This window comes from Platichthys flesus, chromosome 13 (genome assembly GCF_949316205.1).
Source record: "Platichthys flesus chromosome 13, fPlaFle2.1, whole genome shotgun sequence".
In the NCBI taxonomy this organism is placed as follows: domain Eukaryota; kingdom Metazoa; phylum Chordata; class Actinopteri; order Pleuronectiformes; family Pleuronectidae; genus Platichthys; species Platichthys flesus.
In genome coordinates, this window is record NC_084957.1 from 4,313,671 (window position 1) to 4,328,874 (window position 15,204).

General features: G+C 45.3%; 1 protein-coding gene across 1 annotated transcript in view; it reads right to left on the minus strand.

The window, feature by feature from the left end:
- tmeff2a (transmembrane protein with EGF-like and two follistatin-like domains 2a) overlaps positions 1 to 15,204 on the minus strand; it is a 96,850-nt gene that overhangs the window by 47,397 nt on the left and 34,249 nt on the right. The window contains exon 3 of the mRNA XM_062403447.1: positions 10,611 to 10,740. Within this exon, the coding sequence (XP_062259431.1) occupies positions 10,611 to 10,740 (130 nt within the window). The remainder of the gene's footprint in view (positions 1 to 10,610; positions 10,741 to 15,204) is intronic.

Below are 15,204 nucleotides of genomic sequence, written 5' to 3' on the forward strand. Positions count from 1 at the left end.
GAGGAGGAGAGTTGAGGATGAAGAGGAGAGTGGAGGATGAGGTGGAGAGAGGAGGATGAAGAGGATATTGGAGGATGAAGAGGATATTGGAGGATGAGGGGGAGAGTGGAGGCTGAGGAGGAGAGAGGAGGATGATGAGGAGAGTGGAGGATGAGGAGGAGAGAGGAGGATGAAGAGGAGATTGGAGGATGAGGAGGAGAGTGGAGGATGAAGAGGAGAGTGGAGGATGCCCTGAGGCGTTGAGCATTCTGCCTTCGTCCCCTTCCTGCAGCAGCACAGTGATGATACCGACCCCCCCCCCCCCCCCCCCCCCCCCAGCTGTGAACCCTCCTATCAGGGCTGTGGGAATGTTCTCCAGTTCCAGTTTTCCGTGTGTTTGTGTTCCCATCGTCTTCTCCGTGGCTTTTCAGCTGAATCTGTGTAAAGCTGCCTGGAACACGCCGAGCTTACCGAGTTGTATAACAGTACGGCTGTGAAAGGGATCCTGATGAGTGCTCTGAAGAACAGCCGCCGTGTAACTTGAGCTGCAGGATAAAGCGATCTGCTAAAACGCCCGGGGCCAGAGATCATGCAGGGTCTCGGAGGACAGCGGGGGGGGGGTATAATAGCTCAGCTCCATGGCAGTGCCCAAGTGAAGCGGGCTTTACAGGAAGAGGTGCACACACCAGCTGGAGAACTGGGACCATCATTGCTCCAGAACAAATGGAGTCCCACCAGCAAACCGTCCCTGATACTGACACTGTTCATAAGCTCTGAATCAATAAAAGACATTTCTACTGGGGCAGAGAGACGTCTGCAGTGGGATGGTTCTTCGAGTTCAGTGGAGCCGAGGATTAAAGGGAAAGTCTGAATATCACCAGTGAGGTGAAGCTGACTCCAGAATTAAAGAGGTTTAATTAAATCTAATTCTTTTGCTTGCTTGACTGAGTAATTCAGTTTCCTTAATCACCAAGTTAAATCACCTGACAAACATCTAGTGTTTTCTAATTTCCAGATAATTTTGAAAAACCATGACAACTTCTTCTAAGATCTCACTCTCCACCTCACGCTGTGTTAAAAGCCTCTAGTGGTAGATGTGGTGAAAAAATACACCGTGTTTCAAGATGGCCGACACGTCACCACTTCCTGCCACTATCCAGAAAATGAGGCTGAAATACAAACGTAGCCATCTTGCACATTCGTTTGCTTCAACAATTTGATCTTTGAAAAGACAAATCCCCTGGCAAACATACACACTGCACTGTGGTAAAGACACAATCGGGTTTCATTCAACATATTTGTTTGACCTCAACGACACACACACACACACACAGACACACATGCACACTGAAACACTTTGTTCACATGCAAACTTCACAGGGCGTCTTTAATGTGAGGAACACACTGCCGTGCCGACTGCCCTCTGCTGTCTCTCCTTCTCTGAACATCAGCTGGATTCCAGGGACCTTGGAACATGTGGGAGAATTGGAACGTGGCAGAGAAGGTCTGAAGAGGACTGAAGAGGACTCAAATGGTTTTGTATTTGAGTTCTGGAGAAATTGGTTAGAAGAGAAGAAAGAAGAAAAGCAGGTTCCCCAGGTTTGTTGGGCATTTTCCGGAATTTGAATTTCTTCTGTCTGCCGGTTGAACTTTTTTCTGTGTTTTGTGACAAAGACATGTCAGTTCCTCTTATGCATAAATACACACGTGTAGTATAATACACATGGTAAAAGGTGATACTTCACACAAGACGGAGACAGTCATGGGTTTAGTTGTGATTTGCTCAAGCAGCGTTTCCCACTAATCATCTAAACTGTGGCGGTTTCGCCATATTCCAATTTGTCACTTTCATTATGAACCAAAGACGTTTTTTTGACACTAACTCAGAATGACACGAGATCTCCAACATGCTGTTTTGATTCATTGCAGCATTTTGTAGCTATTTGCCATTTACTCACACAATCGTGCTATTGTCCACAAACTTGTTTCTGTCCACACACAGAATCAGACCTCATAGTGTCAGGCTGCAGTTGTGTGCATAGCCACAAGTGGACCTCAGTGCAGTTCTCTCTTTCACTTGTTTTGCACATTTAAAATGATTTCGCTTCTTAAACTCTACAGTAACTTTATCTCAGCTCAGCAGGAAACGGGGGCTTCAAACCCATGGGCCACAGGGGTTGGAACTTTAACTATCTACCTGACCTTTGTGAAGAGAACAGATGGCCCCTGGGACCTCAGAGGCTTCATTATATACAGTGGTAGTTGTCTTTAACTGATGTAGTAAAGTTTCCTTCACGATAGCCACGAGAGAGTAGAGTGTTCAGGCTCAAATCTGATGATTCTGCATGACACAGGTTACATCCAGTGTCAGTGGAGGAAACAGTGAGGCCTCAGTGTGGCAGGAAGGGAAGTGGGGGGGGGGGGAGATGAGGGAGCAGCATGTCAATACGTTCATACAGAAAATGTAACTTAATATATTGTTCCACAAAATGTACATCATAAAATATAAATCATAGGTTTTCTCACTTTTAGACATTTTAAAGTGGAAAATATTTGAAAGCTTTGACCTTAACCCAGTACATTTGTTTTATAACTTTGTTTTGTATGATCTCCTCAATAAAAAGCTCCGCTAGACGCTTTCAGATCTCTATTAGAAACTTATGACTAATTCAATTTCATGAGGAGTTTCACTTCCAAAGACTGAAGCTAATCTTCTCCTTCAGGACTGTGGGAATGTGGTTCCGTCATTGTTGATCTACAGTCGCCCCCCCCCCCCCCCCCCCCCCCCCCCGAAAAAAAGACACCACAAAACTGTCACCAGGTTTTTGATTCAACTGTTGCCAGATCCTGATCCGTGAGGCACTGATGTGACTCGTTCTGTTTCCTCGGGCATCGAACGATAACAAGAAACTGATCAGATACCAGAGTTTAACAATCTGAAGGTCACAGGGGGCAGGACACTGGGATCATTCTGTCCGCTCTCCTTATAGCAACATGTACACTTCTCTTAGCACAGTGCAGACACATGGTGTAGTATGTTCTCATGCACACTGAGTCAGAATAGAACAGATCAGCCCTTTGGTCATTGAGGCCCGATCCATCTATTTGACTCAGTGTGTCATATCAGTGCATCTCTAATCTCAAATGATTGGAAACGTGTGACATCTTCTTCTCCCAGCCTGAGAAGGGACCGGGAGAAAAAAAACACGAACACACACACACACACAAAAAAACACACACACACACACGTCTTTCATGTGGAATGAATAAAAGCCATTTTGACTTTGGCACGGATCCGTCTCCCTGAGGAACCCATCACTCAGCTGACTGGAAAAAAACATAAAAAGGAAAAAGAGCCGCAGACTGAGGCCACTCGCCGGGCTGAAATAACCACGACCGGTCCGAATGAACCGATTGGCCGGTGCACCTGCCTGTCACTAACCGACCGTGTGAGACCGACGCCGCTGGAGCAGAGGAGATAGAGAGAAGTTAGTGAGTGAGTCACGGGGAAAAGAAGATGGCTTCTGGCTTCTGTCAGTCGGTGCACGTCCGTGTGTCTTCGGGGCTGCAGCTTTGATGAGAGGCCCAACGTGGGGCCTGCTCCTGCTAGCTTCTCCAGGATTACCAACCCTAGCTTTCACTTAGATACAGGTGCCACGTGTAGATAAGATAGAAACCAGAACGTTTTATATTGATGACCTCAGCTGATCTTCTCGTGCCACAGGTGAAACGTCCTGAACGTTCTTCACACTTCCTGCGTCTGAGTCACCGGGATGTGTTTCAGCGTAGCGGCGCTCTGCTAATGTCCTGATGACTCTCTCTCTCTCTCTCTCTCCTCAGCTCAGCTCCACAGAGGAAAACCCTGAGCTGTGATTCTTAACTCGTCAGACGAACATATGGCGCCCGTCGTCTGTCCGTGCTCAGGCGACACGCGCTCCCACACAACAGTGATTAAAACACGTCATCAACATTTTTAACAACATGTCAATTAAACTCTCTGCCACTGTCCCGCTTAATGGCTTCCTGAGAATGATGCTGTTCACTTTGTGAACTCAGTTGGAAAATGCTCTGTGAGCACTTGCCTAAGCTTAACTCTCTCCTCGGGGGGGAAATAGACCACTCGGTTGGTTTTGCTTTGCTAAGCTGATGCTTAACTGCTCCTCACTGCGCTGGGCGAGCATCTCGATGTGATGGAGAAGTGGAACCATGTTGTGCTAATCAACTTCCACTGGCTCTGCACCACTGGGAGCTCTTCCCGCTATCGGACGCTCAATCAGAACTTGCTTATCTGTCGGGTGCATGAAGGTAATAAAGACCGGAGTGAACTGGAATGGCAGAAGTGAGAATGTGCTTTGTCGTCTGACAGATGCAGCGGAGACGTCGACAATGGGCGAAAAGAAGACGCCACTTTGTGTGTCGCCACAAACCTAAACCTGTGCGATGGGACATATGATATGAAATGATATGCACACGTCTTTACAAGATGCCTTTCCTCGGAGACAAAAACTCGGAGGCAATGGTTTCAAATGTTTGTCTCTGCCTCGATGGCGTCACTTAGCACACTGGGATTGTTCTCTCGGCACCAGCAGACGTGGGGCTGCTTGTTTTTTTATTTGTTTTTTTCCGACACTGATCTGCTTACAAGGGGAGTGGAGAGTTAAAGTTACATTATGAACACTACATCGAGATTCCCTTTCACCAAGTTTACCCCCAGAGATTTTATGATATCTCTCATCCCACCAAGGGAAACAAGTGCGGGCCCCGGCGAGCTGACATATATCCATTACACTGTGTACTGTTGCCGCTAATGGGATTTTGGAAGATGGAAATAGAAAGTAGGATGGAGAGACGGAGAGGGGGAAAGGAGAGAGAGAACAATAAGCGACGGGAGAAGAGAGGATTGCTTTGTTGCAGTTTGTGCACCGCTTGTGTAAAACAGTTGTGACACGTCCTCCTTACTTTTATTAGTCGCTCCCATCACTGGCATTCGAGCTGTTTCAACATGCTCCAGTGCTGCACTCATTTTAAGTTAGCTTAGCCGAGAGTATCAGCTACACGGCTGAGTGGTGTCGAGAGGAGCGAGGAGTCGCTTCAGAAGTCGCCGCCCGCCGTGTACTTCTTCCACATGAAAGTGTTGGATTATGTAACACAAACTCCCACACAGCAGCATCACAGGTTTAACTTGCAGACCAACAACATACATTTGTTTTCCTTAAAAAGGGCTGTTTGTGAAAGTCACGATTCCATTAACGCATTCTAACAGCATTTAGATAAAATAAATATTTGAATCACCCAACGTCAATTAGATCTATTCTGAACAAGAGCTATTTCACTAAAAGTAGGTTAAAAATATGTTTTCGTACTGTATGATTGTAGTAGAGGGTTTTAGATAAAAAAAAACATATAGGTTATCTTATATCAATCTTTTTATTACCAGATAACAAAGGGTTGTGTTTGTTTGTTTGTCCCTGTGTGGATCAGGTTTATGCAAAAACTACAAAACCAGGAATGTGGAAGTGACCAACTCATTAATTCTCATTAACTAATCCATTCTGCCATTAAGGGAGAAAACCAGCACCACTGTGTGTTAATCCACAAGAACATCAAGAGGTGCACACAGCCCAGGGAACTTCACCGCCTTTTCGAGCTCTACCTGAAGTTGACCGGTGGCCAGTTTGGTAAACACCTATTCACAGCTCTTCATAGTCTGTGCAGTTATTCTCTAATCTCCATAGACTATCGATCCTAGGTCAAGGTATGCGTTCCACTGAGTGCCAATGTGATTTATTTATGGTTTCTTTGGTTTTTAATGAGGTGACATTAAATTCCCTCCATTTCAAAATTCAGAAAATGTATTTGGACCAGATTAACTCAAATGGAGGAGGTTTATACCTGCTTTGGTCTTCACAGGCCTCGTATACCCATAATTTTACAGGTGTCCCTTGTGTTTTGGCCGTAAGTGACACCGCTTGTTTGTGATTTAATTCATTTTATTCATCTTAAATTATCGTTCTCGTCCCTTGATCGCTGGTTCATAAATAAAATCTTTAGAAATAACCGTTTTCAAAGAGCATTCCTTCACGGTTCAGTAGGCGTATACTGCCGGGCATGAAGTGGAGATCTGTGTGCAACACGAGACACGGAGCCGGGCACATAGAACCACTCTCATGCTCTGCTTGTCAGAGGACAGCACCACACTGACATCCTTGTCTGAATCCGGACTTCTCTAAAGCATACTGCTTGTTATAGGAAAAGAAAGGGCTCTTTATCTCTGCTGCGTTTTAAAAAGATACACAAAGATACACAAATCCATATCACACATGCACTGGCTCGGACTGTCACATGTCTGGTGTGCAGGGCCTCACACACACACACACACACACACAGGGCCTCACACACAGACCCACAAGCAAGCGATTCAGAGGCGAGGCCGGAACATTTCATGTGACTCTGCGCGGCCCCCCGACTGGCACACAGACACCACCACTGTTACTGCGCTAACGTTTCCACCTCAGTCTCCACATGTTCCCTCTGCTCAGCTGGGCCCATTCAAGGGTCTTTTAATGGACCTCTGCTGGCTGCCTGTCAGCCGCGCTCACTGAGTCAGCGGCTGCTCGAACTGAGCCAGTGAGTCCGTCTTGGCTTTTGCAGCGACTCGCGTAGGCCTTCAAAAAGTCAAACACACAACGCAGCCTGTGGATTCACACGTTGTTCACAGCATCACGCACTAATTGGCCAATTCCTTTGTGGGCGTAAAAAGCTTTTTATAAAGTCCGTGCTCCTTCACTTGGATTCGTTATCAGAGGATTCAACATTTAACACGGGCCAAACCAAATTACACGTTCTGGTGAAGTGCAGGAAGTTACATGATTACGAAAATGTAAAACAGTTAAAGCAACAGTTTGTCGTGTTTGAGCTAAAACAAAAGCTTCAAAATCATTTTTAACAGTACACAAACTTATAATAAGGGAGAACGGTCTGTTATTGCCACAGCGTCCCCTGGAGGCCCGGAGCTGTACTGTATTATTCTGGTGTACTGGGTTGATAAATTACAACCAGAGTGGCTGGAACTTGCATTTACGACAGCAAATTCCACTTCCTGCCTGTAGGGGGAGCCTGAGTTAAGCGTCCTTCTAGGGTGTAACAAGTGAAGCTGGGGGGGACAACACGTTTTCTGGTCTTAATCAAAGCGGTCACAGATTCTGCTCAGTCAATGAGATGGAAACGTTGATTTCCTCTAACACCTATAGAATCGTTCCCGAAGCTTTTATACGACCAGGAACCTTTGCTAGCGCACGCTGCATATATAGAACCACTGGTCTCCACCACAACGCTAATGAAGTGCTTGACCTTTGTCGGCTGAAGACGCCCACTCAGCAGCTTAAACACCGAACTATATCAGCAAACAGTAATCCCAATTATGGGAGATAATTACGCAGAGTGCTCCGACGGTGGGATGAAAAACAATAGTGGATGTCAACAAGGGAAAGGGTGAGGAACAAAGGGAGCAAGGTGTTGGTTAAATTAAAAAAAGGGCATTTCCAACATTTTCAGGATAATCTACAACCAGCTGAGGCCCTGTTGGAAATATTACAAGATAAAGCGAGTGTGAAACTAATCACATGGAGACGAGGGGCTTTGCCTCTGTGGAGCTTTTTATTTCTTATTACCGCAAAGTTATTATCCCGCATGTGCCACGGCCACTTGTCAATGATTTCGAAAAGAAAGAGTTTATTCTCATTTTGAAGCGGTGAAGACAAAACGAGAATGAGCCGTCGGTGGCCATTTGTACCAGGACCGCTCCACAGCTGGATTTATGCATCACAGTCACCGGAACCCGGCAGAACCTGTTGTTCGGTTCACTTTGACACTTCACCTGTTGATTGTTGCTGTGCGGCACATTCATTACCTGGACGCGCAGCCACTGTTACTCCACTGAGATAATTGTGTTTACATTCTGTCATTCAATCGGTAATATGCAGCGGCAAATGGGAAAGATTCCTCTGGATATGATGAGACAAAACACAAATTTGTGTGTTGACTCAAATAACACACTATTGAGTCGAAAGACAATGCAATCATCGTATAGACGAAGTAATTATGTTGACGGCCTTTCTCTTCTTCTCTCACCGGAATGGAAAGCGACAATTGTGGCGAGATGAATGTTCGGAAACGGCTCCGCGATGAAACAATAAATGAAATCTGCACCATTCTTCATTGATGCTTCACGGCGTCTATCAGCATCAAGAGGAGGAAATACATTCAACCTTTTTATTCTGTTAATTCTGCTATTATACTACATCTGCTAGTATTTTTTACAGCTATTCTACATCCTATCTACCCCGTGCCCTTTTGACTGCACACTATGTTGTGTACTTATGTCACTTGAGTACTTTACATGCCATGTACTTATATGCTTTGTCTACTAGTAGGTTTACAGCAGGGATTAGAGATAAACTGCATCTAAGTCACTTCTATGAACATATAACAATAAAGTTGAATTTGACCTTGAAATTGGGATAATTATGGATATTGTTTCATGGTCCAGATCTATATGTATGTGCCTGTATGGTGGACAATTCAAAAAATGTGTAATTGTTGATGTAATTGGAGGGAGAATCAGTCGAGAACTGGATTGAGTGACCAAGCAACATTGACATCCCATAAAGAACCTGCTGCTAGCATGGCTGTGACATGTATCCTGTAGATGCTGATTTACATTGTATTTTTGATTTATTTGATTATAACAAACGAGTCAGTTAAACTGTTTTTTTTTGTGAATACAAGCGATGCAGTTGAACCTCCTCTGTTGTTAATGAATCTAAAGTTGTCTGCACAGAATTTCTAAATGTATTCTTTGAAGTAGAAATGACTCGTAAAGCACTTGATAAAAATTTGTCGGTTCACTGGACCCCTTTAATCCAGGTTCTCTTTCAAATGCTCTTTTACGGAAGATAAGAGGAAAAAATGATCTACACGTACCAGAAAAAAATATAGTGATTAAGAAACGGCTGTCGAGACGATGTGTGACTCAGATATTTGATTGTTCTGCTTTGCTGAACATGCCTCGTGGCCACAGCGTTACAGTAACTCCCTATGACAGTGTGGCACAAGCAGGATTATGAACGTTTTTATGCCTTCTGACAATATTCAAGCGTTTCATAATGAAAGGTCACAGCTGTCACACCTTCCCGTTTACCTTCTGTTCAGCAAACTGGTTTAAAATAAGTGTAATTAACTCGTTTAGCGCTCGTCACTGTTTTGTGAGGAGCTCGTGCAGCGATGATGAAATCTTTATGTATTCGGTGAAAAGACGTGTCACTGTAATGTGGTGCTGCTTGTTACATTAGACTTTGGGAAGTTACATCAGTCTGTCACCTCCAGAGGTTTTTCCATCCAACCTTTTCTGTAATTCCTTTGAAATAATGCATCAGTCAGGAGTTAATGAATCTCACCTAGTGGAGGCATTTGCATAAACTGAACTGTGCCCAGTGTGTACACAGAAGTATGAAGGGAACAGTGAAATCAGATCTGGATGAACAAATGATCCATCTTTCCAAAATCTTCCCTGAATGGTTTGGTAAATGGTTTTGTATTTATAAAGCTCTTTTCTAGTCTAATACAGTTTTACATTCACACACATATTCATACAGTGCATCTATTCGCAGCACTTTGTTATTCTATGGGGGGGCCCAAGGACACTTCAGCATGCAGATGGGTCAGACTGGGGATCGAACTGCCGACCTTCAGGTTGGAGGACGACCACTCTACGCCTCAGCCCACAGTCCCTGATGTGCATTGTATAATTTGTGGGGAACAGAATGATGTAACAACGGTCAATGGAACATCATCAGACCATTAAGGGCTGAATTCAAAACCACAGCAACCAGTAAAAGGAGGAACCCGGGACCCACTGCACCAGCGTAAGGTCTCAGACCTAACAGCAGTGAGGGAACCGTTGGCATGGACGTCTGTGCCACCCCACAAGGACATGCCCCCCCTAGACCACCACTGACCCAGCACCCAACTGGTCATGCTGGTTGATGTTACAACAGCCTAACGTTCACCACAGCTTCTCCAGACTGGTTCACTCCTGTCACATGTGCTCATCGTGAACCTGCTCTCATCTGTGAAGAGAACAGGAGCCAGTGGCGGACCTGCCAATTCAGGAGGTCCTCCAGTCGGGCTCTGGTTGTGCTCCTCCTGTTCCTCCTCACACAAAGGAGCAGAAACCCGTCCTGCTGCTGGGTTGATGCTCGTCTACACTCCTGTCCAGCTCTCCTCGTGTCACAGCCTGTCTCCTGGTGTCTCCTCTGTGTTCTTGAGACTGAGTCTTCTTGGGACCTCATGTATGGATGTGCCTGGAGGAGCTGGACTACCAGTGCAACCCGATACCAGCTCATGCTTAACTGACCTGGTGACGATTCAGTGTAAATCAGCCTTAAGCTCCACATATTCCTCCCATCCAGAAAAGGTGCATGTTGCCTCAACTGTTGGTAAATCTGGTCTAAGTGTCTCATATAGACTGAGGTCTGTGTAATGTGCTGAGCTGCAGAGATGTGTCACCATCAGTGCTCTTGTGTGTCTGTGTGAACGTGTGTGTGTGTGTGGATATATATCAATGTACACACCAGCAGGACAGGCCCCCTCTGACATGATGAGCACTTCAGACTGTTGCTTGCAGGCGTCTCTGCGCAGGAAACACTCGTTCTGGTAGTTCTGGTTGTTGGAGCCACACACCGGGGCATAGTCGTTGTTGCACTGCAGAGAGAGAGGGGGGGGGGGGGGGGGGGGAGAGAGAGGAGGAGACAAACACAGAAGCAGGTGAGAAAAGCAGAACAAACCCACGGGATGTCATTCACTTGGTAGGTTAAGTACTGAGTACACGAGTCGTAAATCATGTGCTGCATATGAAGGGTCTTCTCCATTTCATTGATGTATTTTTGGCAAACAAATGTGAAGGACTGGATTTTTTCATGGTAGAATTTTTTCTCCACTCAGTCTTTTCCACTGGTTTTGACATTGAAGTGGAAAATCCAAATGAAAACCGAGAAAATAGATGATTTGACAAAACCAATTTATAAAGCATACTTTTGCTTTTTTTCTAGATTTGGAAATGATATGAATGATATAAAAAAAATCTGGACCTTTAGAATCCACACAAGGTGCAGATTTGTGAATATAATTCTCGTCGCACAATGTGATAACAAAAAATCTCAGTTAATAAAACAGCGGTGGAGAAATGATTACTGTTCACAACATAAGCTGCTTAACGTCGTTTCTGACTGTGAGAAATGTGTTTCATTATTCTGAGCAGAACTTTGTTGATGCAGTTAGAGGAAAGAAAAAAGTTCTGGGCTGTAACTTACATTAAAACTTATTAAAGATTAAAGGTAAGATATTAATATGTGTGGGGAAACAAAATAAGAAAGGAATCTCCCAAAGAGTCAGACGAGTACAAACACACTGAATCAAATCTTTGTGGAAATCTACAGACAGGATATTAAACTGAACTAAAACAGACTGAATATTTGGCATTTTGACATGTTTATAAAATAGTTTGGAGATGTTCACGTACAAGTTGTAATAGTTGAATAAAAACACCATCACAAACAGCTGAAGGTGTCACTTTATAATCTCACACTCGGCTTCACCCTCCAAGTGAGGAGATCACTCATGTGAACATCACTTCTGGCAGAGCTGGAGCTGTTTGGGTTATTTCACATGATTTTTCTTTCTCACTGGTTTAAAATGGGAAGACCTCGACTGGAAGTGGTTCATGTCATATTCTCCGGTGATGTATTTGAATCACGAGCTGGTCAGAAATATGATGGAGTGATAAGCAGACAGCTGTGATGACGCACGCTCTCTGATTCCTGAACCCTCGATAGAAAGAGCCCACAGGGTGTTTTTCAGCTTTGCTCTGCTTCCACAGAAGATGAATGACATTTAAAAGAATTTGCCAAAAAAGCTGCGCAACAACACAGTCTCTCATAAAAATGAGTCCAACTACATATATCTTCTGCAAAAGAAAAAAAAAAGTCCAGCATCTGCTCTTGCTCACCTCCGTCGTTGCTCCACTGGAGCAGTGCGAGGTTAAGTGACTTGCTCAAGGGCACCGAGCAAAATAGCTGCGGAGGTGCGGGAGAACATTACTCATTCATTTCCCCACATGGTTTGTTGGCTACCGAGCAACCCCAGACTTTTCAGATGACTGATGACACTTCAGTGCCGAGTCTCAGTTTTCTCTCCTTTCGGGGGGGTGAGGGCAGCGGTGGATAGATATTCATTTGATTTCATATTGATTTGCCTGCCGACACTGCGGGAATAACAAATGTAATTATTCAATTGAGTAAAAAATCGTCCCTCTATTCCCTGGAAAGGAGGGACGGCGTTCAAAGGTTCCACAAAAATAAACGTTGCTCTGTCTCCGCAGCCCCAAAACCTGATTAAAGTTTAAAAAGAGCTGAAAACTGGGGGATGTGCGAAAATGTGGTTTTTTTTTGCTGGATGGGACAACACAAGGACGAGGGGCTGGCTCCGGTGTCCCCGCAGGACCGAGGACTGGAAGCTCATTGGCTCTTTGTCTCCACCTCTCTTATGCTTTCCGTCTCTAATGGACTGAACTGGAATCTGTTCTCGCCGAGCAAAAGCACCTGCCTGTGTCCCCACACAACTCTACGTGGCTCTCACTAATGGACATGTACCCAGACAAGCATTAACACGTGTGTCTGTGTGTGTGTTTGTGTGTGTGTGTGTGTGTGTGTTTGTGTGTTTATGGACACAACACTCAATCTATAAAAGCATTTTTAACTTGTGAGACATTTACACAATTATTACATAGAAACTTATAATAAAATGAACCATAAACCATGAAGTCTGCTTTGTCCTCTCTTCTCCTCTGTGTTGTCTCAGCCAATCAACACACAGTGATCCCATCTAATGCACTAAATGTGTTGTACATATGAAACAGTTGGTCGGGATCGCTGCCAATCAAACGCACATGTTGTCACTGTTTTCATTCATCAATAACTGGAGCTGGCTGCTGGAGAACTAACGAACTGGAGCGGCTGGATTCCAACTTCTTAACCAGTAACATGAGGTTAAATGCGTGGACTCACTACTTTCAGCTGCAGTTTTATTTAATGTCTTCCTCTTCATATATAACTGTGACTTGGAAAGGATTACTGATTAGCACAAAATGAGCCTTGGACCAGATCCAGTAAATTGTGATGAAGAAGAAAGATGCTCTGAGTGGTAGCATGGGAAAGATGACTAACCATGGCTAACTATTGATTTCAATAGAATGTAAGTATTTCCCAAGTCACAGTCTCTAAGGGCTCAAAGCTCAAGACTAGCCAACGAGACTATTTAAGCTAACGTTCAGCAACCAGTGCCAGGCTTTATTTTAGTCGTCAGGTTGTTAGAATAGTTTTTTTCACATTGTATAAGCTTCACATCTGGACATTAAGAGAATATCACGTAGGGCCTATACCAATCATAAATAAGCATTAAAATGTTCTTAATTTCTACATCGTTTTTTGTCAAAGCCAAAGGGAGACATCGGCGACCCCAGGACAAAATGAAAAGTAAAGTATTTGACAAACCTCAACTTCATGTTAGTGCTTCAATGCAAGTTCGGTTTCTTTTACAGACCAATGCCAAAGCCTGCACGTACACCTGCATGGCACCTGAGTGGCTTTGTTAAAGAACTGTGCAGGTGATCGCAGGCGGCTGCAGGGAACTAAAGAACCATCCAGACTCTGTTCATCACCGGTTCTGGACCAGATGTTGGCTCAGAGTGTTATTGTTTGGCCGCGGCAAGGAGGACAAAGAAGAAGAGATTCAGAGAAACAGTCCTGTCGCCCACATGTTGAGAGTGTGGACCGGAGAGCGTGTTAAGAATAGGACCTGCCTACCAACAACAACCCGCTCATACACACAATTGAGTTCTCAAATGAAGCTGGCGATGTGTGATACACTCACACACTGGTCCGAGAAGTGCAAAAAGTAACAACGCCATCTATTCATGGGCCCCGGAGCTTCACAACAATGGAGTGTGAACGTTGTTTATAAAGTAGCTGCGGGGGGGGGGGGGGGGGGGGGGACGTCAGAATACACACAAAAAGAGTAGGAGGAGGAGAAGAGGAGGGAAAGAGAAACTGTGCACTGGCTCCTGATCAAAGCGCCTGAGATGCAGGAAGGAGGGAGGCTGCGGCGAAGACGAGAGGCGAAAACCAGGAGTGAAATTGGGCTAAGGGAGAGAAGTCAGTGGAAATAGATGAGCGTGAGACAGCAGGAGACAGACGGGTAGTGAAAGTAAAGGAAAACACAGAAGTGTGATGCAGACGGCCGGAGAGAGAGAGAAAGAGAGAGAGAAAGAGCGAGAGAGAGAGAGAGAGAGAGAGGGGGAGAAAGAGAGGAAGAGAGAGACGAAACCCTGGCTCAACAAACTTGGCACGATAAAAAAGCGCCTGAAGAAAACCGAGGCACACAGGGGGAAGAAAAGAACATCATAAAATAAAAAATAAAGAAAGAAAGAAAGAAAGAGAGGGAGAAATGGGGACACAGAAAGAGAGCGGGAGAGGGTATAGAAAATCCCCTCAAAGGAGAGTGGTGGTGGTGGTGATGGTGGGGGGGGGGGGGGGGGGAGAATTGGAAAAATGGCAACTCCACAAAGGCGCTTGGAATAGCTGACTGCGGGGCCTGTGCTTTTTTGCCGTTCTCTACATCCCCCCCCTCTGTCTCCCGTCTTCACTCTCTCTCTCCCCCATCTGGCTCAGGCTCCTTCTTAACCTGGGGACTCTCCCTTTATTCCAGCCGTGATGCAACTGAGGAGGAGAAAGCTACCCGGTGCTCAGCAGCCCTGGGGGGGGGGGGGGGGGGGGGGGGGGCGCCCTTCTTTTTCCCCTGCAAAAAAAGGGGAGAAGGTGGAGGACATTTAAAAACTTGCATCTTCCAAAGAGGAGGTGCAGAAATTAAGGGCGCAGCTGTTTTGAGACAAGTTCTGGTCTCACCCCCGAACCCCCGGTGTCTTATGGGCCCTGTTACAGCACGCTGGGTGCAGCTCTTTTATGTTTGAGACGAGAGGCGGTGCAGGCGAGCCTCAGACAGGTACGGGACGGAAATAGACTGCCGATCATAAAGTGAAGAGAGTCAGGAAGACATGAAGCGCTGCACGTCTTTATCCTGACTGAATCTCTCCACTGATCTTCAACCAAAGCT